A 27,019-nucleotide genomic window follows, 5' to 3' on the forward strand; every position below is an offset into this window, starting at 1 on the left:
TATTGTATGAAAAATTAATTCCTGCTTTTTCTGTTTTTTTTTTTAATATTTGATGCATCTGTATTTTACTTTGGTGTAACAAGTGACATATAGATCCAGTTTTATATTTTCTTGAATGACCTACTGTATCTTTTTCAGACACTGTTGGTTACATACCTGGTGTCCATTTTTCCTTACTAACAGACCTCTGACTTTTCTCAGGTCAGCGGTATGCCCGATTAGAACTTTACCAGACTCTCTTGCAGCAGGGAAGGCCATATGATTCAGTTGGGTCCAGTGAGGTATAGGAGGAAGTAACTGGTTGGGGCTTCCAGAAGATTTTAAATCAAGACAATTTTGACTGATACTCCATTTGGCTCCTAACCTTCACCTTTCTTCCTGCTTAGAACTTACATGTAATACCTGGAAATAAAGCACTATCTTGAGGCAAAAAGGATGAAAACCACTCACTACAAATGGCAGAGTAGAAAGATACAAAGAGCCTGAGCCCCTAAAGTTATTTTTAAGCTGCGATTTGAATCCTGGATTATGCACCCTTAGATCTCTTGTTGAGAAAATTAAAATCCCGTTCCGTTAAGCCATTGACCTTAGTTTTGTTTTGTTTTTTTTTAATTTGTGTGTGGTTTGCAGCTAAATGTGTTACTATTTGACACAGTATCCTCACTCATTTAGTAATTCATCTCTCTGGACCAGTTTGGCATACTACTTTTATCACATACTAACTTCCCATGTATAATCAGATATATTTCTGGAAACCCTCCTGTTTCATTGTCTAAATGGCTTCAGTTTTAATAGCTAATAAAATAGTACTTACTGAATGCTTGGACTATTCTATGTGCTTTATATTAATTAGCTTGCTTAGTCCTCACAATAGCCCTATGAGCCTTAACTATTTGATATTAATGTGTAGTATATGTAAGTCCAAGATTAATAGTGGATTTAAAAAAAAGTGAAATAGAAAAGATTAAAAAGGAGAAGGGAAAGATGTGCCAATAACCCATATGATGGATTATGGTGCAAATTGGCACCACCACTGTTGCACGTTGTAATAGAAAAAGCACTAGACCAGGAGTTTCAAGACTTAAAGTTGTGCCCCAACTTTAGAGATCACTAGTGTTAACTCTGGACAATCCTTCCTTGGGCCTTAGTTTCCTCATCTGTGTCAGGTATGATTACACTTATTACATGATCTCTAAGATTCTGCCTAGCCTTAATCCTTCATGAAAGACATAATTTACAGGTTCTGAAACCCACTGGATCTGGATTTGAATTCATAATTGAATGACCAGGTTCATGTAATCAACAAAAGTACGAGGAATACACTGATGAACATTATCAAAAAATGTTCCTGCCTCAGGGAGCTTGCATTAAAGTATAGGGATTTTTTTTTTTACAAGCCCTAGATACAGAGTAATAACGGTTACAAATGAAATAAGCAATAATGTATCAGAGACTAACTGGGGCACATGGTTGGATGGTTAGGTCCTTCAAGCAAGAACTCTCCAAAGAGGTGGTTATGAAGTTTGTATAATATGAAAAAAATGGCTATGATATAATGTTATATGAAGTGAGATGCAAAGTTATAATTTATTTTAAATGTATAATTTGTCTAAAACACTTAAACATTTAAAATCATGTAGTGTAATACACATACAGTAAAGTACATAAAACATACAGCCTAATGAATTATTAAAAACCAAACACTCATGAACTCATCATCCAGGTCAAGAAACAGAACATTGCCAGCAATCTCAGAAGTCCTCCTCATGTCCCTTTCCAAATACAAACCTCTCCCCTGACTAAAGGGAATTGCTATCCTGACTTTCATAGTGGTCACTTTCTTGCTTTTTATTAAAATGACTTTGCTAACTGGATTGTAGTGACAGCTGTACAACTGTGCAAATTTACTAAAAATCATCAAACTGTACACTTATAATGAATAAATTTTACTTCAATAAAGCTGTTTACAAGACTTTGCCACTTCAGTATGCATCTCTGAATACTACAGCTTAATTCTGCCTGTTTGAACTTCATATAAGTGGAGTAATAAAGTACACATTATTATTTGACTTCTTTCATCACTCCATATGCTTGTGAAATTCTCCATGTTGTTGCATGTGGCTCTAGTTCATTTATTTTCATTACTTCATAAGATTCCATTGTATAAATAAACCCATTTATTTACCCATTCTATGTTGAATAACGTTTCAATTTTTTGCTATTATGAATAATCTATGCATATTCTTGCACATGTCTCTTGTGGCATATGTGCATGAATTTTTGTTGGGTATATATACCAAGGCTGAAATTGTGTATCTTGACTTTCAGCACTTTTCTGATACTGTATTTCTAATCAAAAGCTCTGACAAAGAAAACATGGCCTAGAATGTGAGATACAGTGTGGTCCCAACTTTTTCAATTTTAACTCTAGCCAAACTGGCATTCCATTCCTTCTACTCATCTGCTGCTCCCTCCATCTTGAAGACTCTTCCTCCTCTCTTTACCTAGTTAGCTTTTACTTATCTCTAAGATCTCAGCTCAAGCATCACTGCCTCAGGGAAGCCTTCCCTGCTCTAATTCCTCTATTATACTCTCTCTTGTCAGGACAGACCTCACTCTCAATATGTCACAATTCCAATTGTTTTATAATTATTTTACAATTTGTGAAATTTTTTGGCTATCATCCCCACAAAATAAGCTCATTAAGGTCAGGGTGCGTTTGGTCTTTTTTGCATACCATTGTAGACCTGGCACCTAGCATAGTGCTTGGCACAATGTAATGTTTTAAGGAATTAATAAATACTTGATAAATTTCTTCTATTATCCCTTCACATTGAGGATGCCCAATCCAAACGCCATTTCTTCTCAATGTTTCATTCTTCGGACCACTACCAGAACCATCCTTTGAAAATAAATTTGCACTTAGAACAAGATTTTGTGAACTTCCATCTGGCAAAGGACTGAGCAACTAAGCCCAAATCATGAACAATATTTTTGCTGTTTTCTTTAGAGAGACTATTATCGTAACAAGTAATTCTGGATAAGAATTATAAAACATGGATTGTCTCATTATCAAATGGTGCATACTACTTTACAGGGAACTGATTAGTTACAAAAAAGAGAGTAGGATCACTACAAAATAAAAATGTAAAATTTCAATCTTTATTTTATGACTATGATTGCTTATACCGTGAATAGCAGCAATCTGCTTTTTATTATCTTTTTCTCTTTATCACCAAATGACAAATTTCTCCCCACAACCAATCATTCTGTGTAATTTCACTTAATGCTATGTAAGTACTCGGGTCAGTTTTGGCTTGTATAGTTTTTAATAAAAGTTGCTCAGTGCCAACAGTTGTAGAAAACCCGTTTCTATTCTTGATAAACCTAATTTACATATATTCTGAGTGTTAATTTAACAAAATTATTACAAGAAGGAATGCTAACATTTTTCATAAGTATTAACTATCTTTATATAACCTAATTACAAGTTAAATTCAAACTATTTTTATAAAATATTCTTTATCATATTAACAACTAACCTAAAATAATCTCAGTGAAAGCATCAGTATACCCCTGAGCTATTTAGAAGGGATGTTTAAAGAATTAAAAAAAATTTTATTCAAGCAATTGCAAACTATAAGTGAAATAGCTTCAAAGTAAAAACTTGTGGATATGTTGCTGAATATTAGGTAAGTTGAAAGCAGGACTACCACTAATATAAAATGTAAAGTAGGGAATGACTTTACTACTATTATTGTAATCCTCCTGACATTCTTTCCCTAAATTAACCTCCAAATTCAATCTCAGCATATCAAAAGAATTTCAAGAGAAACCTAACCACAAGGTTCATGTTTAATAAGGGAATATCCTCTTATCCATTTCTTTCAGACCTACGAAACTCCATAAAGTCATGTTAGGGTCTAAAATTCATACCAGTTTGCTATAAAGAAAATAAATTTACAACTGACTTTTTCTTCAGAAAATATGATTTGAAGTTCTAAGATATAAGAATATCTAGCTTTTAGTGAATTAATTTACTGATGTAAAAAATCATACTCTAGAGATTTACTCAAAAAGTGGCAATGGCTTCTCAAACACACAAATTATTGCCAGGAAGTTATACAATTGAGCATTTGTGACTCAATTTCTAAAGGGAAACTGAAAAGTAGTACAAGGCACAAGGGTTCAATTAAAGAAACCATTTATGAAAAAGGATAAAACATTATTATTTGTTTACCTAACTGAAATATTAATGTAGGGAACTGCTGAGGGTGATTTTGAGCACACTAAGACTTGTTTCAGACTGCCAACAATTTGATAGAATTGTGTGGAAGATATTTTTAAAAACAAATATGTCACAATTCCCTAAAGCCTAAAACTGTAGAAATGTAAAAGATAAATGACAATCATTTTCAAATATTCAATTATTGACTTTGTTGAATGTCAAAAATATTCTCAGTGTTTTTATTACGTTGTTGAGGCATTTTATTCATTTATTGATATTGAAAAAAAGAAACTGACTAAATTTTAACCAATATTTAAACCAAAAAATCTACTTCATATTTTAAGTCAATGCAAATTTTCACTAATGTAGACTATAAATTTAATATTTGGGAAACTTTTTGAAACTGACACATTATTGTGCACAAAACTGTCTTATAAACCTTAGAAATAATGGTTCATGGTTAATGGTTCATAAAACTACAAATCTTTCCAAACTACTTCTTAACAAAACATTTGATTAATATAGATATAGTTTCATTTTTAATCAAAATTTCAACCATTTTACAATCAATTTGAAACAGAAGCAAACATGTCTCATAATTTCTTTTTTAGAGAATCACTATCCATCAGGACTACATCTAAAGGTACTACTAAAAAAAAATACACACACACACACACACACACACACACACACACAAGTAAAAAGAAACAAAGGACATGACATCTGGCTAATTCTGTTTGTAAAATATTAATGAACTAATATTTATGTTGGAAATCATTATTTAAAATCAGTATAACAGAAAATATTATCTTATAAAAATTCAAAGAGAGAACATTGACAATTTGCCATTATTAACTGTAGCAATGCCATTATTAACTGTAGCAGTGTGTCATGTACACACTTACAATCATGTTTTTCAAACTGACAATCTGTTTTAGCTGCTTTGCTCATTAGCACATGAAAATGTTGGCTGAACTTGAAACATTGTAAAATGTACTTACATATACCCTGAGCAAGGCAGTTCCCAAGATTAAATATCTTTTTTAGAACAAAATACCTCACTTTATCTTATATCATTAGGAATAAATATGATCCATATAAGTGAGTTTTCCATTTACCCCTTAAAGCATTGATGGCTTTAAAAATTAAACCATTTTTAATAGAGGTGTCCTAAAATACCTTGACTTAGTACTGAGTAAAATTTCACCCCTTGGTTTTGATCCTCAGGTTTGTGGGGGAAGATAACAGGGTCAACACTATGTGAGCACCAAATACAATAATCCATTCCAGTAAGTAATGGCTTCAGGAACTCCTGAAGTGTGAAAATTGTTTATTTTACAGCTGCTGCTTCTGTTGCCACAGATCCTTCCTTACTATTTCACATTATTTTAAGTTCTATAAATTCTCCTTCTCTGGTGTTTCTAATCTGTTTTCAAAAAATCAGTATCTGTGATTTTCTACATTATCCTTACTCACTTTTCCTGCAGCTCAAGATAAGTTATCTTTTTGTTTGTTTCGTTTTGGGAAAGGAAGAGAGATGAACTTGATAACTTGCTAATTTATAGGCTTGTTTTAGAGTTGCTGGGTATTTCCTAATGGATAAGGTTGCTAAAAGAATATATACCAAGAGATGGCTATATTATCTTGAGAACTGCAGTTAACCCTCTCACCTGAGACAACAGGATAAACAATAATATGCTATTAGTTAATAGGCATTTGCTACTTTGCAGTTGTAAACAAAATATTTTATCCACTTTACAAAATAATATTAATTAAAGGTACATCTAGAGCCGATGAATTACTTGCAACAAAAATTTCAGTATTAAAAATTCTTAATATTCCATTAGAAAAATTGTGCATTTGCTAGAGAGTACCTGATACTTGCTAAAATATCAAGTAACACAGGACAAGTTGTTATAAAACGAAACACACAGCTGGGAAGCATTTTATTTTTTCTACTTCATGTAACATTTGTTCAGGACCACAAGATTTTAGGGGACTCTTTCCAGCAACTTTTATGATTTAGGAGTACCACTTTAAAAATATTTACTGATGCTATAAATATTACTGTTTTTCTACATATTAACAGTTTTAATGAATGCCATATACATTATACCTCCTGCTCCCTTGGTCAGAAAGATAAACAGAAACTTTAAATCAGATGTTTAGACATTCAAAAATGGTTTTTAAGAGCACATCCAAACAAACCAAATCTGTATCAGCGACTATTAAAATTAGTTTTAGTAGTTATTAAGAATTCTTAAAAAGGGGTACTGAAGCATATATGAGATTTTAAAAATTATATACAATTTAAAAAACAAATTTAAATTTATAAATAAAAAAGGTTAATGGCCAAATTAAAGAAAGTCTAAGCATCAGATTTAAAATATCTCAATTTTCAATTTATTCAGAAATACATTTTGTGAATAATAATTATTTCATAAATATAAATGTATAAATATAAATATATATCTACAGGATCGGCAGTGAAAGAGAAAGCTCCTCAAAGAAAAAAATTGCACTTTTAGATTATCAAGATCTTGTCATATTTTGCCCTTCAAGTGAAATACAGTTACCAGTCCAGTTGCTTTTGGCACAAGTTTTTAGGTGAATATTGACACAATCTTAAAAACACAATGCTTTTATATTTTATTCACTGGAATATAAGGAATTAAACAGAATCTAGAATTCTGACCAAAAAAACCCAGATGACTGCAAATGCTTAATTAAATACAAAAAAACTTAAGACCTTAAACCTGCCTTTAGATCTGGAACGTGTAAAATTTTACCAGCAATAGGTCTTTCCACTTTCCTTAGCAAGAATTCCCAGCCTACACACAAATGTAACATTGCCTTTTCTACTCATGTGTCACTTTTTCAGATCACACCCCAGTATATAAGGACAAAAAATAAATGTATAATAAAAAGATTGGATAAATCAGAAGAGGCTTTTTGGTCTTGAATTCTTCACCCACTAACAATGAAGCAGCACTGTAGGCAGCCCAAAACACACCAAACAGCTTTAAGAAAAAAAAAAAAAAAAAAAAGACAAAAAGCGGCATATTAGCAAGTCAAATAACTTTTAGGATACTATAGAGTAAAAATAACACTTATGATATTTTTTGACAACCAACTATGGTTAAATAGTAAAACTTATAAAGAATGTTAACAACTTATTAAGAATGTTGGCCCTTGTTCTGCTCTGCTCCTTCGCTTTTGTAAATGTGGCTTTTTTCTTATTAAATCTTATCACCTTTTTTCTTACCAAATCTTATCAACTATTAAGATAAGACTCACTCCAGTTCTGCAGAATCAGAATCTCTAAGGGAAGGGTCTAGTATCAGTCTTTATAACAAATGTCCCTGGTGATTTTTATGATTAGGCAATTTTTAGGAAAACTATTATTGGGCCAATTTGCTGAAAGAAAATCGACTGTTGAAAGAAAACTAACTGGTCCAGGCAAAGTAGAAAAATTTTCATTCTTTTCCTGTCTAAAAAGTTAAAAACAGACTAAGTGAAAATTGTACACAGTATTTATTTTGTTAAGTATCACAATGTTTTCCCAGGCACAGGTGCAAGTAAAGGGTTAAATAGAAAGGAGGAAAATATTACATTTTGGTCAAAAGTTAAAAAAATACACTGTGATTTTCTAATTATACATATTTTTAATTATTTCCACAGGAAACTTATATAGTACTTAATGATGCAGTCACCCAAAGGGTTTTACAAAAGCATAAAATGAAGGAAGAACTTCAAGGGCAGAAATCAGTGAAACTGATTAAAAACAATCTTGGCACAGAGCAGGTTTTCTCATCCTCACACACTGACATTCTGGGCTGGAAAATTCTTTGCTGTGGGGGGCTGTCCTGTGCACTGCAGTATGTTCAGCACTGTTCCTGGCCTCTAGCCACTATATACTGGTAACACATCCCTCACCACCCCCACCCTTTGTGACACCCCAGAATATCTCCAGACATTGTCAAATATCCCCTGGGGTGGGGGTGGGGTGGAATATTCACCCCCAGTTGAGAACCACTGGTACAGTATAAAATAAATATTGGCAGACTGATTGAAAAGGTATTTGGGATGATGAAGCTTTGTACTGTGGTTGTGCACTTAAAGAAAGAAACAAAGAAAAAAACTACAAAAAATTTCAAACAGAAAAATATAGAGAAATATGAAACATTTATAATCGAATTGCATTGGTATGTTAATTATGATTAAAACATTTTTCATTATAAATAAATGGCTAAAAATCAATAAGAATTATAGAGATTTAATGGTAAATAAAATTAGAGCTTATAGATTAAAGTATATTCTGATGCCAGTTAATTGATTAGAGTTTTCCATCACATTTCTCAACAAACTTTTGATTGACACGAGAAACATGCCCAATAGTTCACTATAAACAGTTTGAGTGATTAGGTAAAAAAACTGGTAAAGAAAAATATGAAATTTAAAAATAATTCCATCCTGAATTTGAAATGATATGAAAAACATAGATATCTTTCCATTTTATAATTATACATTCTTACGTTGCATAAAGAATATTAAGTTCAAATTTCAGTTTGAATTATGTGACTAAAAATGACCAGAAGACAATGAGTAGACTTAGAAGTATTCAAAGAGGCTTTAACCCAAATAAAACACACAGCAGGAAGTGAACCTGAATGATTTGGTAAAGTGGTATGTTACACTAAGGCTAGGATAATTAAAGGCCAGCATGGGGCTAGCTGCTGCACTGTACAAGTTTTAAACTAAGTTTCGATAATGGATGGACTGCCATTTTTTTTTCCTTTTTAAAGTTTTAGGGTTAAAATGTAGAGGAAAGCAAGATTAGTTTTCTCCATGGTCCCTAAAGTGTTCAAAGTTCAAACATAAAAAGATGTTCTCAAAATATTCTTTTATAATATTTGCAATAGCAAGAGCTATCATTTGAGTGCCTATTGTGTGCCAAGAACTTTGTATTAGACATCATATTACTTCAAAATCCTCATAACAAACCCTAAAAAGTACTTAAGATTCGCATTTTGCAGATGAGCAAACTAAGGGTTAGAAAAGTTAAGCTATCTTTTCAAGATGAGACAGCAAATAAATGGCAACACGAGGATATGAATTCAGAACTGACTGGTTCTAATACCCACGCTCTTTTCAATATCCAACGCTTATATGATGTATTAGCCTGTAGTTACCCAATTCTAAAAGGAATCACTGTTTCTTTTATATTCAAATTAGCAAATGAACTTTAAATAGAATCAAATCTCATAAAAATTAAGTGGCTCTGACTACTTAAAAACAAGTATTTTAGTTTGGAGGCTATATAATGACAGTTTTGAAAGTAGTTCTATTACCCATAAAGAAAAAAATTACATTTACTCTGTACTATAAACACATGTGTTAAAGCAGTCATTTATCTTCTAAAGTTGTTCAAAATTAATAAATGCTGAAAACTCAGTATGTATTATTAGTATTTAATATTACCAGTAAATGTTTAAAATGTTTTCAAATATTAAGGTAAATCTAACAAAGCATAAAGAAGTCCTGATCTCTGCAATTCAGAAAAGCCAATTTATTAGAACTATAACTGTCATATTTGATAAGAAAATTACTATTCAAACAGAAGTAGCAGCTATTAAATAAACATCCAGTGGAATTTTAAATAAATATCTCCTTCAAAATCCAAGTGAAATGAAAGATGAACTCATATGATAAACATAGGAAAAAAATTTCAACATTAAAAAAACTCTCTTAATATCCTGATTTTTAATTTGTTCTTTTTTCCCTAGACAAAAATTATAATTTCCAGCAGATTAAAATGGGAAAATAAAAGAAATACAATTGGTAAGATCAGTGAGGAAGGTCACTGTTACAAAGCACTACCAACTGTTTGATAAGCAGTTATAATTACGATATTCTTAGTCAGACAACTAGTATAGTTTTGTCACTGGCAAATAGTACACTACTTTATATATCACACACTACTTACTTTTATAAGTGTAGAAACCACTTCAAATGATCCAACCACCAAAAGTATAGGGGCTATTACAATAAGAGGAAGTAATGAATATCCTATAACTCCAAGAACCTGGCCATATGCAACCTGTGAATTTTCAAAATTTTAAATAAGTATCATAGAAATCAAGATATTTAATTACTAATGAACATCATATATTCTTTGTTGTACATACATACACAAGAGAATTAAAAAGAAACAAGTATCATACCTAGTATATTTCAAATTATCATATAAAATATATACACTATTCACAAGAACTTTCCTAGATTATCTCAAATATACATTTTTCCAAGATGACTTTGAGCAAAATTTTGTTTCTATTCCTCAAAATATTTGTTGGAATTTTGTAACTGCATTACATTTTTTGATTAATTTAGTTAGAGAAATTTTTACATCTTCAGAATTATCAAGTCTCCCATGTTTTGGGCAGTCTCACCCCACCAGCACAGCTTCAATTATCATCAATTTTCTCATGACACCCTAATCTACATTTCCAGCCCTTATTGCTCTCTTGAGTTTCAGACATATATCCAATTACCTTCAGTAAATCACTACAGTACACTCTGTTACTACTTCCCTTAAATTGTAGGAGGATTAAAAGGGACCACAATCATCTTACTTAGATTAAAAAATCAAGGTAGAGAAGCTAGATGTAACAAAGGCAGACAAGAAGAGAAGGTGAAGGGGGAGGGAGGAGATTTGAAGAGAAAAGTATTTTTTAGTAGCTAGTATGTGCCAAGTTCTGTGACAGGGCTTCATATGTTACTTCACTTATCTTCATAATAACCGTATGAAGAAGGTATTACTGTTCCCAGGATGAAGAAACTGAGTCTTAGACAAGGCGATTTTGCTCAGGAAAGCAAAATTGGTAGGTGACAGAGTTCAAATTAAGATCTAGGTCTCTAAACTCCTACATCAACAGTCCTAAAATTACCAAAAAAATTAGTGATATCTATTTTTATATAAATATTAAACCAGGTTTGTATAGAATATGAGAAATATATATGAAAAAAATGTAATTGTAAGTTTTTGGTAAAATTATTCTAAATTTCCAGGTGCAGAGTGAAAAGGTTTGGTAGATAAATGTTATTCTAAATATATTCAAGAGTTCTAAGTTAGGTGTCAATCATCTATCACCAGAATTTTCCCATCACCTCAAACAGAAACCCTACACCCATTATGCAGTAACTCCCCATTCCATTCCCCCTCTCCCCCTTCCTGGTAAACCTATACTCTACTTTCTGTCTCTATGCATTGGCATATTATAGCCATTTCATTTAAGTGGAATCACAGAGTATCTGTCCCTTTGTGTCTGATTTATTTCACACAAAATGATGTCTTCAAGGTTCAACCATGTAGTGGCATGTAGCAGGACTTCATTCCTTTTTAAGGCTAAGTAATATCCCATTGTATGTGCATATCACATTTTATTTATTCTGTCACATGTAGATGGACATCTAGATTGCTTCCCTCCACCTTTTGGTTATTGTGGATAATACTATTATGAACGCTGGTATACAAATGTCTGTCTGAGTTCCAGGCTTCAATTCTTTGGGGTATACACTTAGAAATGGGATTGCTGGGTCATATGGTTGTTCTGTGTTTAACTTTCTGAGGAAATACCAAACTGTTTCCCACAGTGGCTGTACCATTTTACATTTCCACCAACAACAGAAAGCATTCCTGATTCTCTGCATCCTTGCCAACACTTATTTTCTGTTTTGTTTTGTTTTAAAGGCATTCCAGTGAGTCTGAGGGAGTACATGTCTTTTAAATATTCTGTATGAAAACGGGAAATCCAAATAAAGCTCTTCTACTGTATAGTGAACTTCAATGGTTATCCTGAGGAAAAGCACTTGTGCGACTGAGTGATGAACTGAATCAGATGCTTTTTCATAGAACACTTTTTTTTTTGAAAAAACACTTACAAACTACAGTTATTTCAGACTTGAACAAAGTGAGCCTATAGCTTCAAGGAAGACAACTGATAGTATTTGCAGCAAATGATAAAATCTAAGCTTTTAAGCAAAAATAAGACTTTTGGAAAATTTGTAGCCTGACAGTTTTCCAATAAAGACTTCTCTGAGGAAATAGGTGGTGATATTAATGAATGTGACTTTCTGATACTTTATGTGTCAACATCTGGAAGACCTGCATAGCTAAGTGAGCCAGTGTTTTCCAAATGAACAATGCATGATGTTATAAAATCACGTGTGGGTAAAAAGACTCATTCAAAGTGAATTTTAATGAAACAGTATGAAAAGTTAATTGATATAGTCTTAGATTCCACATTGCAACAAACTTTTTAAGAAACTACTTCTCAAGTTTTCGTACAGTATCAGAGAAGAATATCCACAATGATCTGAAAGGGCTATTAAAATATATACCTCCTTTTTCCAATTACATATCTGTGTGAAGCCACATTTTTTTCATATACTTTAATTAAAAACAACATATAATGACAGACTCAATTGTAGAAAGCAGACATGAGAATCCAGCTATCTTCCATTAAGGTAGACATTAAAGCAATATGCAAATATGTAAAACAATGCCACTCTTCTCACTAATGTTTTTTGTTTTGGAATACAGTTAATTTTCTTAAAAATGTATTATTTATTTTAACATGTACTTGGTTTATTGTTATTTTAAAGTGAATAAATATTTAAATTTTCTGTTTTAGTTTCTAACATTGGAAACATTGATAAGCATAACCCACATAAATAAAAGCTCTTTAGGAACTAGAGATCAGAAAGTTTGAGAACTGCTGTAACAGAGAATAAATTATATGCTTCCCTAAACAGGTATAAATTATTTGAGGGGAGGGATGGAATCTCTGATTTCTTATTCATTTCTGATAATACTACTGAGTAAGCAAATTACTAATTCGTTGATTAATAGATCATTTTAAAGGAACTAGCATAACTAAAAGCAATTCTGGGACAAGAAACAGTTAAAATGAGTATAGCTACTGATGGTATCTGCAGTATCAAAAATAAAACTTAACATAAAAAGCAAGGCCACTTTCAAAATTAACTACTTACTTCTCCACCAAGAACTCTGGCCAGTAAGAAAATTGTTAGAGAACCAAATATCCAAATGGTTATAATCCATGAGACCACCTGGGAAAACAAAAAGGTATTTTATGCAGTCAATGTCTTTGTTCCAAATAAGCGGATAATTTTCCAGGAACTCAATTTTTGCTATATAAGATAGCTCAACATGCTTAATTTCAGGTGATAGAGAGGTTGTGGGGGTTTCCAGGTATCTTTCCAAAACTTAATAAGAATATAATGTGTAATATAAATTTACATCCAAAATTGATTTAGCAATACTTAATTGCCCAAGAAACTTCAGTATTTCAAGATCTATGATAAAAGATTACTACAAAAAATAATAAAGCACAAAGTGCCTACTCCCAGCCCTCTGGTTTACAGCATCCTGCAAGAAAAATTAATCACTGAAATGTTACCAATCTTCTCCAGAGGTCTTTAAAACTTATATTAATTACACATTTATCCATGTAATAGAATATGGAAGACACTGCAGATAACTTTAATTCCTTAGATTTAAAGTAATGTTATATACATACATTTCCAAGGTCTATCTGCTGGGAGGGTCTAGAAACAATTATATCCTAGTAGCAACATAAGCATGCTTATCAGCTAGAACCTGCTTTCTAAATAACATTCCCCAATAAAATGAGCTAGGACTTGTTCTAAAACGAACTTGTTCTAGACTAGAGCTAGAACTATGTGAACAATAAAATAGAGTACTGAATTTCAACCCAGTTAATAAAATAAATATCCATGAATCCATTCTGATATAAATAACTGAATAATTAAATAATGAGAAAGAAGGGATAGCTGTCCCTCAGAGAAGAGTACCAATTAAATATGGAAAGAATGAGGGAAATAGAAAATCACTATTCAGCAAACACTGTGGTAGTACTGCTGCTTGCAAGATCCATCAATGAATGCTAAGATTAGTGGGCTAAAGTTTGATAAGGATCAGGATACTGGCATAGTTGCAAAGTATCTCCACAATATATTTACTAATTTAGAAAGGGGAAAAGAGCAACTTTACAGTAGAGGAACTGAGTAGTACCACCTCATTGGTTAACTAACTGATCAAGGTTAATAACACCAGTAATAAGACAAACTGCTATCACGTACTCCCTCATAGTATTCACAAAGAAGGGGACAACATTACTTCTGTAGTATTCATGCCAAAAAATGCAGAATCTCCATCCAATCATGAGAATACATCAGATAAACCCAAATTGAGTGACATTCTATGGGGACAGTAATCTTCTGTGTTTAGCCTTTTCATATGGAAATGATTACTTTCTTCTGTTTTTATCAACTGTTGCTATGATTTAAAATATTGGATAGCTTATCTCTAAGAAATGCAGTGATCTGGTCAGCTGCTAAAAGGCACACTCCACTGCTGCATTTTGTTTGTATACTTAAAAAACAATTAGATCATAAATTTTAAAAAAATAAAGTTTAAAGTAATTGTTAAGTAAAACAAACACACAAACAAACAAAACCCTCTGTTCAAATGAAAGATGATACAAAATAGATAAAATGAGAGCAGTTCTAGATGGAGCATGGGTGGCAGGTAGGAGGCCAGAGCCCCCTTCACCTTCTTTAATAGTCCCTAAAACACTTCCAAAAGAATACCTGATATAAACTTCTAATCTAGGGGAAACAGTAACAGGACTAGTGTGATGCTGTATGAATACAGCCTGAGAAATCATACCTCCAAAGGTTCCCTGTATTAGGCTGAATAAAGGCCCCCTCAAGAAGTCCATGTCCTTATCCCTGGAACATGGAAATATGTTATCTTATATGGCAAAAAGAGTTCACCAATGTGATTAAGGATCTTGAGATGGGGAGTTTATCCTGAATTATCCAGATAGGCCCTAAATGTAATCACAATTCTTCTTATAAAAGAGAGGACAAAGGGAGGCTTGAGTACAGTAGAGGAGAAGGTGATATGATGACAGAAGCAGAGATTGAACTGATGCAACCAAGGAATGCCAGCAGCCTACAGAAGTAGAAGAGGCAAGGAACAGATTCTGCCCTGGAGTTTCCAGAGAAACCAGCCCTGCTGACACTTTGATTTTAGCCCCTTAAGACTCATTTTGGATCTCTGACCTCCAGAACCATATAAGAGAATAAATTTGTGTTGTTTTAAGCCACGAAATTTGAGGCAATTTGTTACAGCAGCAACATGAAACTAATACATTTCCAAATTACTCATGGTAAAGAGTTACTTTTTTCTTCCTTATAGGAATGTGGGAATGATATGTATTTTGATGATAAAGAGAAAAGCCCTGAGATACGACAAAGTTATTAACATCAGAAATAGTATAAAAACAAAATAGTATAAAAACAAATAATAATGAGACCTTTGTCATCATTTTTTAAAAATATTTATTTTTAAAAAGAATTAAAAATGAATAAGAGGTAGCAACACGATTATGAGTACTGTGTTTCAAACTCTTCATCTCTTAGGGAATTCAGAAAGGGCATGGGTAGCCAAGACTGGTCACTTCTGGTCAGCTGGGAGTAGACCCATCCATTTACCCCAGTGTGCCATACAAATATTAACATTCTCTATGTGAATGTTTGTAAAGCACTGTGAATGTTTGTAAAGTACAGCTCTAAAATATTCCCTACTTATTTAATTATGAGCAACTTCTGAAATGAGCAAGTGAGAAATACTGCGTAAAGGTAAAACATTTTTCACATAAAATGTATTAGTACAGCTATTATTGGGCCATATTTAATTTTTAAACATCTTAAAATTTATTTGTAATTTGTATAAAATAATATATACTTACCCTAAACTGTCCATACAATGATATCATGGAAAAGAAAAGAACAACAGCCAGAGGACCCCAAAAGTCAGGATTGTCCCTCACCACTTGTCTATTAAAACCAAGCGATGGCATTGGCATCAAAACACAGCGGATTTTGTAGTAAATATCCTTTAGATCAATATCCAGTTCCTCCCTATAATTTAAAAATAAAAGTCTCAGAAGTCATACTTCTAAGTATTGAGACAGTTGCAAAATAATTTAAGAAAAGTCTAAAGATGACAGTAAAGTTTCTATAGGTCCACAAAATATTTTCATTATAAGTACCATATTTCACGGTTTCCAAGGTGTACATTTTTGCAATATTTCCAAATTTCTAGTTGAGCTGCATTTCACAATCACCAGTGTCTTAAAATTATGGTCAGTCTGGAGTGAAACCAAGTGCTTCCAAAATCTCCCTTTCCTTTAACCAACCTCTGGAGGCATTACCAACATGAGACAACTTTAAATAAAATTCTCTCCTTGACACTGAATAAATGATGCAAGTTGTCATAGATGAGTGATCAACTAATAGCTCTGTTAGTAATTAATTTATTTTTATTCAATAAAGTTGCATAAACCAATGAGTTAGCTGCCTGGATTAATCAGTATGGGAAATAATCTTATAAATACAAAGCTGGTTTTTTTTTTATATACTGTTAGGATTTACTTCATTGTTCGACATCAAATGATGATGTAAAGTTCAAAAGACTGAATATTTTGCACAATTTGTTACAGGTTGATACACTGATTGACTTGATTTATGCAGAATTAATAAGCTAATCAGACAGTATAGCTTTAGTATGCTGCCCGTGATACTGGCAGGCCTAGAGTTCAAAGATGGACTTGGGACACACAAGTTTTGAAACACATATATGGAGATTAAGAAATTTATTTCCCTGGTGCAACCCCTGTTTAACTAAACTTTTTCTTCACCTTATACACTTGACAGATGATACAACCATAACATGGGAGTAAATATGAGGATCAAGATTCAAAAAACAAAGTACTGTTTTGATGTGGGTGAGAGTTCTCATGAGGCTGTTTTGTAGTGACTTTCTGGGATACTGATTTTCCTTCAAAATGTATTTGTTCAGCCATTTACATTAATGAGCATTTAAATATAGCAGGTATCATTTCAGGTGGCTTAACATGAATGAATAGTCAATGCTATTGGAAAAGAAAATTCTCTACTTGAGACTTTTTTGGATCATACTGATAATTCAAACCTATATGCTGCAGACTTACAAACTTCAAACCTCTATGAGAACCCTTGAAAACCAGGTTTACATTTTTTGAAACAGTTTTTTCTTTCAACACCCCACCCAGCACCAAATGAAACAAGCAAACTTTCTCGCTGTCCCATTCTGGGTGGTGGATTATTTATCACCTACCCTTACATTGAAAATATAGCCCTTTAACGTCCTAGCTTAGGCACCATTTCTTTCTTAGTAATATGTAAAATAACTGCATCTTATAATCCACGGTGTCTTAGATTTGGTGAAATAGGGTACATTAACATTAAGAAAGATGTGATATTTTAGCATTTGATCTACCAACAGTTACTAGAAAGAATAACTTGGTGTGCCGGTTTGAATGTATTACGTCCCCCAGAAAAAGCCATGTTCTTTGATGCAATCTTGTGGGGCAGACATTTTAGTGCTGATTAGATTGGAATCCTTTGAGTGTTTCCATGGAGATGTGACCCACCCAACTGTAAGTGATAACTCTGATGAGATAATTTCAATGGAGGCGTGGCCCCACCCATTCAGCTTGGGGCTTGATTAGTGGAGCAGTATATAAGCTCAGACAGAAGGAGCAAGCTTGCTACAGCCAAGAGGGACACTTTGAAGAATGCACAGAAGCTGAGATAGTAGCTGCAGATGAGAGACAGTTTGAAGATTGCTACTGAAAGCAGACTCTTGCTACGGAGAAGCTAAGAAAGGACAAATGCCCCAAGAGCAACGGAGAGTGACGTTTTTTGAGGAACTGCAGTCTAAAGAGGAATGTCCTGCAAGAAAGCTACTTTGAAACCAGAACTTTTGGAGCAGATGCCAGCCACGTGCCTTCCCAGCTAACAGAGGTTTTCCGGGCCATCCTCCGGTGAAGATACCCGATTGTTGATGTGTTACCTTGGACACTTTATGGCCTTAAGACTGTGATGGTGTAACCAAATAAACCCCCTTTATAAAAGTCAATCCATCTCTGGTGTTTTGCATTCCGGCAGCATTAGCAAACTAGAACACTTGGTAATGCCTTAATTTTATAAAGCTGTAGGTTCTTCTTTCCAAAATTGTTAACTTCTTTACATTTTTTCCCAGAAGATAAACAATCACTTTAAAATTTTCAAGTACTATGAAGAAACTGAAAGTCTCCTGATAATCCCACTCCCAATGGCAGCTTTAGAATTTTTATATAAATTTTTATATAGGAGAGATTTTGGATTGGTAATCATCTTAGAAGTCTTAATTTGTCTTAAGCCTGAGTTTGAACAGCAAGCACCCAAGCACCCTGTTTTAAAATTTAGATTGCTTGTTTACTTGAGATAGCTGACAGAACCAGATAAGCCGTAACAGTTTGGTGTGTACTTGCAGGTATGTGTGTGTGCATGCGTGTGTGTGACAAAAAATCACTGTTCTTTTAAATTGTGCCATTCAATAGGTTAAAAAATATTCTCTCCTTATTTTAGGGCTTTCATTATTAGTAAAATTGAAAATTGCTATAGTCTTTGACCAAAAAGCTTAAGGTTTTCCATACCTGTCTTTAAATAACATGAAAGAATATAATCATCCTACAGTTAGCTATAATAACCAAAAATACACATTATCATTTTTACATACAAGAGTGGCTTGTTATCTTCAGGGTCATCATCTTCAACTTCCAAAAGCCAGCCATACCCTCTTTGTCTCAGAAATGTTGTAGCTGTAGATTCTTTGATAAAATCTCCACCAAGGTTTAATTTGACATCTGGGGATGCTATTGAACCACTGAGATCTTAGGAGAAAAGAGGACAAAATTGTAAATCAAGGTAAAATGTGTGAATCTTTACCAAAGTGGGCATATATTCAACTAAGAAAATTATCTTAGTGAAGATCTCTCACTATGAACATCTGCTACTTCATAAAATCTTCAATTTTTATAGTTGACAGGTATCTAAAAACCATCTTTGATTAAACAAACAAGAAAATAAAAGATGAAAGAGACAAAAAGGCATATAAAAGGTTTCATAGCTAATTGGCTAGACTGGCACCAGACTCTAGACATAACAATAACTCTCTAAAATTTAAATGGAATATATACATATTAGTGTATACGTATATGGTATATATAAAACATTATATGATATAATTTTAGTTTTTCTTCATTATACACATTAAACACCTCAGAACAAAATAACTGTACAAATGCTTTTTAAAGGCATTACCTATGTATATATATAAACCACTAGATATAATTTATTTGCAAAAGGAAACCTCGATAATTTTTCTCTACTTTCTCACGTATTCTTTTAATTAAATTATTAAGTATCTATGCTAAGTGCTTCATATATTAATGCTTAGTTCTGGATAAATCTGACTAGCAAAACGTTCTCTGCTCTTTCACCTAACTTCTCTTTTCATAATTATATCATTTAGAAAAATGGTTTTGGCAACACCAAACAAGAACACTCTTAACACAGATCCTCCTATGAAAAGAAAAGAGAGTAAGTTTTTCATATACAGTACAAAGGAGAGCTTAATTGGCAATTACTCTAAATTCTAGATTAGCTTTTAAGAACTGCCACTAAAATTTTGGCTTAAACTTCAATGACTCAATTATGATTCACATCCTAGGTCTGGCTGTGACAACTCCTGAAATTAATTATACTAAAGTTTGTGTTCTGAAGTTAAGTTCTAGCTTAGCTACTAATTAATCCAGCAAATCATTCATGCCTTCCAAACCCCAATTTCCTATTCAAAGTTCCTTCCAAGTTTAAGCTTACTCTGCTAGAGATAAAAGACAAGTACATCAGAATCTCACTATCCTTCCTGAATTAAAGTTTAAAAACAGTCCCTGTAGATGGTAATCACCACAGAATTCTGTGGCTACATTTCCTTAAGTGTGGTTGAACTATTCTCTCAAAATTATTGTCTGTTTCTTTGTCTTAATCTAAATTGAAAATGAAAGAATTACAATTTAACTAAAATTCCATTTCAACAGGTTCAAGGGTGCTTTTTCGTGATTTAACAAGAGGAAGATGAGGAAGTCTTTAGGACAGCAGTGGCATTTTAAGGCTTGGAACTGCGAGACAAGAAAGGACCTTAACGACTGTTTCCTGGCCTCTAGTAAAGCCTGCTCTTCAAGTGGCCAGTTAAGATCCTGAGGGGTTACTTCATAAATTATACTTAACCTAAATAAAAAAAGAATATATAAATTATAGTGCTAAGGAATGTAGTGTTAAAGAATTCCATATGTTTAACAGTTTGTCATTATGGATGCTAGAACCTCAAAAAGGCACCTTATTTTACAAATTTTGTAGCATTTTCCATTCCATGCAAAGTAGGAAAATATCACGGAAAATGTAGGAATGCCAGCAACCAGCAGTTTGACACCTCCCCCAGCACCCCAAAACATAATTAGGTGTGAGTGGAAAAAAGCAACAGGAAAGTAAAAAAAAAAAACTGGTAGTTAGTGAAGCATGTTAGCAAGTTAACAAGTAAAGAATAATATCAGAGAATAGGAGAAAGCATCAAAATCGCTCCAGCAGCAAGACTGACTTAAATTAAACCCAAGTAAGGACCAGCTGGTTTGGTTGTTACCTCTAGGATAGGCATTCAGAATTGTAAAACACTAATTTTGAATTATTCCTTTTTATTATACTATATATAATATACTACATATAATATTCTTATTTTTTAAATAAAAACAAAGTAAAGATAGCAAAAAAAAAAAAACAAGTGGATTTAAAAGAAATTTGAGTCTCTGAAAAAAAAATCATGTTTCAAAAGGAAATCTTTGCAATATTGCCCCTGCTATTTGGGCTCAGATAAGGGATAATATCAGTTAAGTTTCAATCTTACTGAAAGCCATTTGGAACAAGTGCAGAACAGAAATTAACAGCATTTTTCCCTTCAACAAGTTTATGACCCTTTCTCTAAATCTTTTGCTTGTCCTAAGAACCTCACTTTGAAAGAACTTTTGTCTATACAGTCTGATAGTACACTCAGGATGAGATTTACTGATCAGTCTTTAGACAAGGTCTAGATTTCTGTGAAAGAAAGACTATCCTACAATAAACAATGAACATTTTGTTTGTTTTTTTTTTTTTGCGCCTGAACAGGGACATGAACCCTGGACCCTCAGTTAAAAAGTGTTACACTTTTAAACTTCTAACATATATGAGCAAGTCTTTCCTTGTTCAGTAAGCAACAAGAGCAAGGACAAAAATCAGCTCCTTTCAGTTAAAAATGAAATCTGTGTGCTTTTTTCTTAAACCTAACCCAGAATTGATATATATGCAGAAAACAAATAAAAGTAGTTTTCACACTGAAAAGGTAAATTTTAGTCACAAGAGCAACACTTTAATGCATATATAGGCCCATAAAAGATATTAACAAACAAGCATACGTGCATAATAATTTTGTGGTTTGTCAGACCTATCTATACAGGTGCTTGATCATGTCACTAAATAAGAAAATGTTTTTCAAAGCGTAGTATAAAATTGTCTTAGGTTCTATTTTAATTAAGATAGTGTGGCTTATGGTTTTAGAGGCTTTACTATTTAGCACTATCAGTAAATTCTAAGTTGTAAATAATATTAATGAAAATCAATTTACAACATATATTTAAATGAAATCTCTGGAGCCTACCTTTAGAAAAATTAAATCCCATTTTGGAACAAACCAATTATTTAACAAATTAATTTTGTTTGCCTTATGAGCCTTTTTTTTAACTTTTCATTTTTAAATAATTATAGATTCAGAGGAAGTTGTAAAAATAGTACAGAGAGGTGCATGTATCCTTCACCCAGTTTCCCCCAATGGTTAACATCTTATATTACTATCAAAACCAGGACACTGACATTAGTACAATACACAGATCTTATTCAGACTTCATCAGTTTTACATGCACTCATTTTTGTCTGTGTATACAGTTCTATGCAATTTTACCCTATGTGTAGATCTGTGTAATGCCTTCTGAGTTTTAAAATTTATAAAAAGAAATAGATTAATTTTTTTAAAAAAAAGGTAAGCCTTGCTTTACTATCTTTTTTTTTTCCTCAAAGACTGGTTAAAAGCCATTTTTGCTTTCAAATAGGGGATAAAAGCTTTCTTGCACATGACATACCATATATCACATTTCACTAGCATATTATACAGAAGATATTTGTGATAAGACCTACATGAATACATTTTAAAAATCAAGTAGGAAATTTTTTAAAAAGAAAAATGAACTATTCCTCTGTCTAGACTACTAACTTGTATTACAGGTGACATACTTTCTGTGGTGGGGAAAACTCATAGAAAGAGTAGGTGAAAAGTTTGGTCATGATAAACAGATAAACAGAAAATTATCCTTTACTCAAAAGAGCATTAAAAATAATTATTGGATTATTGTACCTACAATTTATTGATCACTATTATACTGTGAGGTGTAGATACTCTAATTTTTATTTAGGGGTTCCATGAGACCTCCAGGGTAAAAAGATTAAGGAAGGTAAAGTTCGAAACGCAATATAGGGAGCCCAGTCCCCTTCTCTAGACTTTTACAACCAATTGTCAGCCTAACACTTCTTCTTAGACATCTATAAGGTTTGCAAAACTCAATATTCCAAAACTGAAATTTTGCAATCTAAAGTCTTCTTCCAGTTTATTTTAGTGATTGATATCACTATCCATTCAGCTATGTCATAAACAAGAAGCCTGATTATCCTTGACAGTTGCCTTCATTTGCATGACCCTCTCTCCCCCATCCAATCCACCACTAATTCTGTCAATTTTAACTCTGAATATTTTTTGGACCTGTCCATTTTTCTTCCTTTCTACTATAAGCACCAAGCTAGTTTAAGCTATCATCTCTTGTTGGCATGATTATAAGGCCCACTAATTGCTCTCTCCTAGTCATTCTTGTCTCCTTCCAATCTCTTAACTTCACTGTGCCCAGAACAATTTTTTCTAACACAAATCTTTCACCCTATCTAAAATTCTTCAGTGGTTTCCCACTGCTTTTTGGCTCAAGTCCAATAATCTGCAAGCCCTATCTACTTCTCCAGATTCATTTTATGGCCCTTTCCCCACCCACAGGAGATCCTATTCTCTAGGCACACTAAACCTACCCGTTCTTTGAATGAACTAGGATCCCTTTTGCCTCAGTACCTCTGTACTGGCTGTTTCCTCTAACCTACTTAAATTAATGCCATACATGCTTCACTTTTCAGATATTTTTACTTAAGGAAATTTTCTTTGATCTCCCGGACAAAACAGTGTCCTTTCATAGTTCCTTGGATTTTTCCTTCATACCATTTATCACTGTTTATCATGATACATTTGTGTGATTAATTAACATCTGTAAGCTCTACGAAGGGAGGGACCGTATGTTTTTGTTGTTTGATTCTGTTTTGACCATATATATCTCTAGTACTTATGATAGTGCCTGGCACATAGTAGGCAATCAATAAATGTATGTTGAATGAATGAATGAAGATGTGACATTAAAGGCTTTTAATAAAGCAACTGGAAAAAAATTAGATTTGCATTTTGGAAACACTTTTCACTGAACTACAGAGGAATGATTTAAGATGGAGAAATGGGAGCAGGGTATCTGTTCAGAAGGCAATATAAAGAGTATAGATGAGAAATAATGGAATGGACTTGCATAAGAGGCAGTGTCAATAAAGGGAAAATAAATTATACAGTTATTCTGGAGGTATTCTGAAACAATCAGATGACCAACTGAATGTGAGTAGGTGAGACAGGGAACAGAGATAAGTTTCTGGCCTTTGGCAATAGAACCTATACGACAAAACTTAGAGCATTTAATTTTACTATCTTCCTCATTTTCAACACTGATCAATTACTCTATCAACAAATGTTTGTGGACTGCTTATTTCTATGACACCCTAAGAGTGACATAAAGAAGTCAGATTCTTTGGGGAGTTTAAAATCTAAATGATGCTATATCCAAACAATGGACTATTATTCAGCCATAAAAAGGAGTGAAATACTGATTCATACTACAACATGAATGAACCTTGAAAACATTATGCTAAATGAAAAAAGCCAGATACAAAGGCCACTTAATGTATAACCTCATTTAGATGAGATGTCCAGAATAGGCAAACCCATGCAGACAGAAAGTAGATTAGTGGTTGCCAAGGGCTGGGAGCAGGGTAAAATAGGGAGTGACTATTAATGGATATGGGATTTCTTTTTGGGGTGATGAAAATGTTCTAGAATTAGACAGTGATGATGACTGTACAACTCTGTGAATAAACTAAAAACTACTGAAATGTACATTTTAAAAGGGTGACGTTTATGGTAGGTGAATTATATCTCAATTAAAAAAAACTAACTGATAATATGTAATATAAAACACCACCAGAACTGCATAATATACTCTTCTGTAGGTAAGTGACAATGAATATTGCTGACTGATCATAGGTACCATAAGAGTAAAGAGGCCTGAAGAGAGATAGCCAGGAAGGTTATGCAAAGGTAGAATCTGAACATCCCATGAGGAATGGCTGGATGGGTAGAGAATGAATGAGAAGTCATTCTAAGGAAAAGGCATGGAAACCTAAGGCCTAAGATATGCACAGAGTTCACCTCCACAAGTTATAGAAGCTAGGTTGGGACAAACTGTTAAGGTGTAAATTTCAGGCAGAAAAAAACACCTGTCTTTATTTTATAAGCAAGTGTTTTCTTTATGCATGTTCTGTGGAATCTGGTTCCCATGAGATGATTTCCATAAAGGTTTTCGATGGGCACTAAGTTTGGAAAACCCTGCATACTACAACACTTAATATTCAGAATACTAGCATATTAAAGGCTCTGAGAATTCTACATTAAGGAAACTGGTTTAATTTTGCTTAACCCATTACTTACCAAACTTATTTTACATGGAACCACTTACCATGCGGGAAATATTGCTGAAGATACTACCGTAGATGATAGGAAGCAAGTGCAGTTCCAGCAGAGTGGTAGGAATGTTGATGAAACAGGAAAAACAGGGATAGTTTCTGCACATGTCAGGTTCTGATTTTCACTAACAGACTTTTTTTTAAATATTTGGAAAATTAAAGTTGATACTCTCCCCTATGGACTATCCTACCAAATGTAGATGAAACAAACTCAACTCTTTTCAGTTGCTATATTTCACCAAATACTCATAAGTTAAAAAGAAATGTGTTAGATATGTGCCCTTTGTTGAAAGAAAAATTTATTTTACATTTAAATTACAACCAAAACTACCGTACTTTTAAAATAAGAATGCTGCTTAAAAAGCAAAACAGGGAGGAAAAAAAGGAAAACAAGTGAAATTGACGCACTTTGAAATTAGATTTCTGAGGAAAACCCAGGTTTTTCTCTGGGCTGAAATTTCAATCGCTAAGTATAATTAATTTTTTCCTATCGGGCAGTAAGTCTGGTCACTGTAAAGTAACTTGTGTACAAAGTCTAATGAAAGCACAATTTGAAAAGGCTAGGAGAGAAAGATTCAGGTTACAAACAAGTGGGTGAAGAACTGAGATGAGGAGGAAAACAGATTTCCCTGTGCTGTAAGAAAAATCTCTCCAGCACAGTTTCTTCCTCAAAATAGTACAAGGAAGTCTTCAGCTAGTGCACCGGGTTCACTTCTCTGCGTATTGAGGTCAAACAATATACAATGGGAGGAAAACTGGGACCTAGGCAAGATATCAAATTCAATTAAAAACACGAGCTTCTCTGGGAAGTTTGTAGTTCCAGTGCCCAATCCAACCGCAGTAAAAAAAAAAAAAAAAAAATCATCTATTGATAACTAACAGAGGAACACGGTTTTCCCACCTTGTTCTCACTTTCTCACACCTATCCTGGCCAATGTAATCATCCTTTTTCTGAGTAACAGCCAGTAATTCCACAAATAAAACCTTAGGGTTCCGTGGGGACGCCTGAGGTGACAAAGCCACCCAGAAAAGCCTGCCACCAGACGGAGTGGGGAGAGCCAGGATGTGGCTGAATAACTTGGGGCTTTTTAAAAAAGCGCTCAACACGCTGCTCGGCCACTCGGGGCCTCACGGAAGGCCCAGCCGGCGCCGAGGACTAGAGGCGCCCGTAGCTTCCTGCCCGCCGCACCCGGCCACAGCCGCCTCGGCACTACAAAGAACCCATCGCGTCGGGCCCCGGCGCCATCCGTGGTGACGGAACCTCCTGGGGCTCAGTCTCACCTTCTGCATCTGCTGAAGAGACAAAGGTGAAGTCCCCGTTAGTGGGGGAGTACGCCGGGGGCGGGCCGGGAGGCTGCATCTCGCAGCCCCTCAGAGCCAGCGGCAGCGAAGGAGGCTGCAGGTAGGACAGGCCCCAAGGCGGCCGCGGCGCCGAGCCGCACACCCGGGTGCAAACTGCGGGCGGCGAAATGCAGCGCTGGCGGCGAGACCCGAGACGAGCGAACCCGGCCGCCGGACTACCCCCGAGACAGCCCCACCAGACTCCTCTCGGTGGCGACTGCCCAAACACCACGACGCCGGCGCCCTGACAGCACCATAACAGTGATAGAGCCTCTTGGATTGGTTGTTTGTAATGTGCTCTCCCATTGGCTCGCGGAGAAAGATTTTGATTGGTTCTTCATGTTGTTGATTCCGGAAATTTACCCAGGACAGGAATTTCACTTCTAATTTATAGAACACGCTGGCTTTCCCCACCCTGTTGGCTGTTTTGTTCCTGTCAAGGCCCATCTCTTC

General features: G+C 34.0%; 1 protein-coding gene across 1 annotated transcript; it reads right to left on the reverse strand.

The window, feature by feature from the left end:
* YIPF4 (Yip1 domain family member 4) lies at positions 1-26,813 on the reverse strand. Its single transcript, XM_037806984.1, has 6 exons — positions 26,507-26,813; positions 18,948-19,101; positions 16,093-16,264; positions 13,286-13,363; positions 10,215-10,328; positions 1-7,248 (listed from the first exon to the last, which is right to left on the reverse strand). Exons 1-6 carry the CDS (start codon positions 26,583-26,585, stop codon positions 7,111-7,113), a joined length of 735 nt encoding a protein of 244 aa, XP_037662912.1. The 5' UTR covers positions 26,586-26,813; the 3' UTR covers positions 1-7,110.
* Positions 26,814-27,019: the final 206 nt, after the last annotated feature.

This window comes from Choloepus didactylus, chromosome 17 (assembly GCF_015220235.1).
Source record: "Choloepus didactylus isolate mChoDid1 chromosome 17, mChoDid1.pri, whole genome shotgun sequence".
Taxonomy (NCBI): Eukaryota; Metazoa; Chordata; class Mammalia; order Pilosa; family Megalonychidae; genus Choloepus; species Choloepus didactylus.

What these genes read in the sequence shown, in the direction of transcription:
- YIPF4 (XM_037806984.1), bottom strand. Translation starts at nt 26,585, where the DNA reads ATGCAGCCTCCCGGCCCGCCCCCGGCGTACTCCCCCACTAACGGGGAC. An exon ending in CATTGTATGGACAGTTTAGG is followed by an intron (nt 13,364 to 16,092) that starts GTAAGTATATAT and finishes TTGTTTTCCCAG; the next exon opens with GTGGTCTCATGGATTATAAC. An exon ending in TGGTTTCTACACTTATAAAA is followed by an intron (nt 7,249 to 10,214) that starts GTAAGTAGTGTG and finishes TTTTTCTTAAAG; the next exon opens with CTGTTTGGTGTGTTTTGGGC.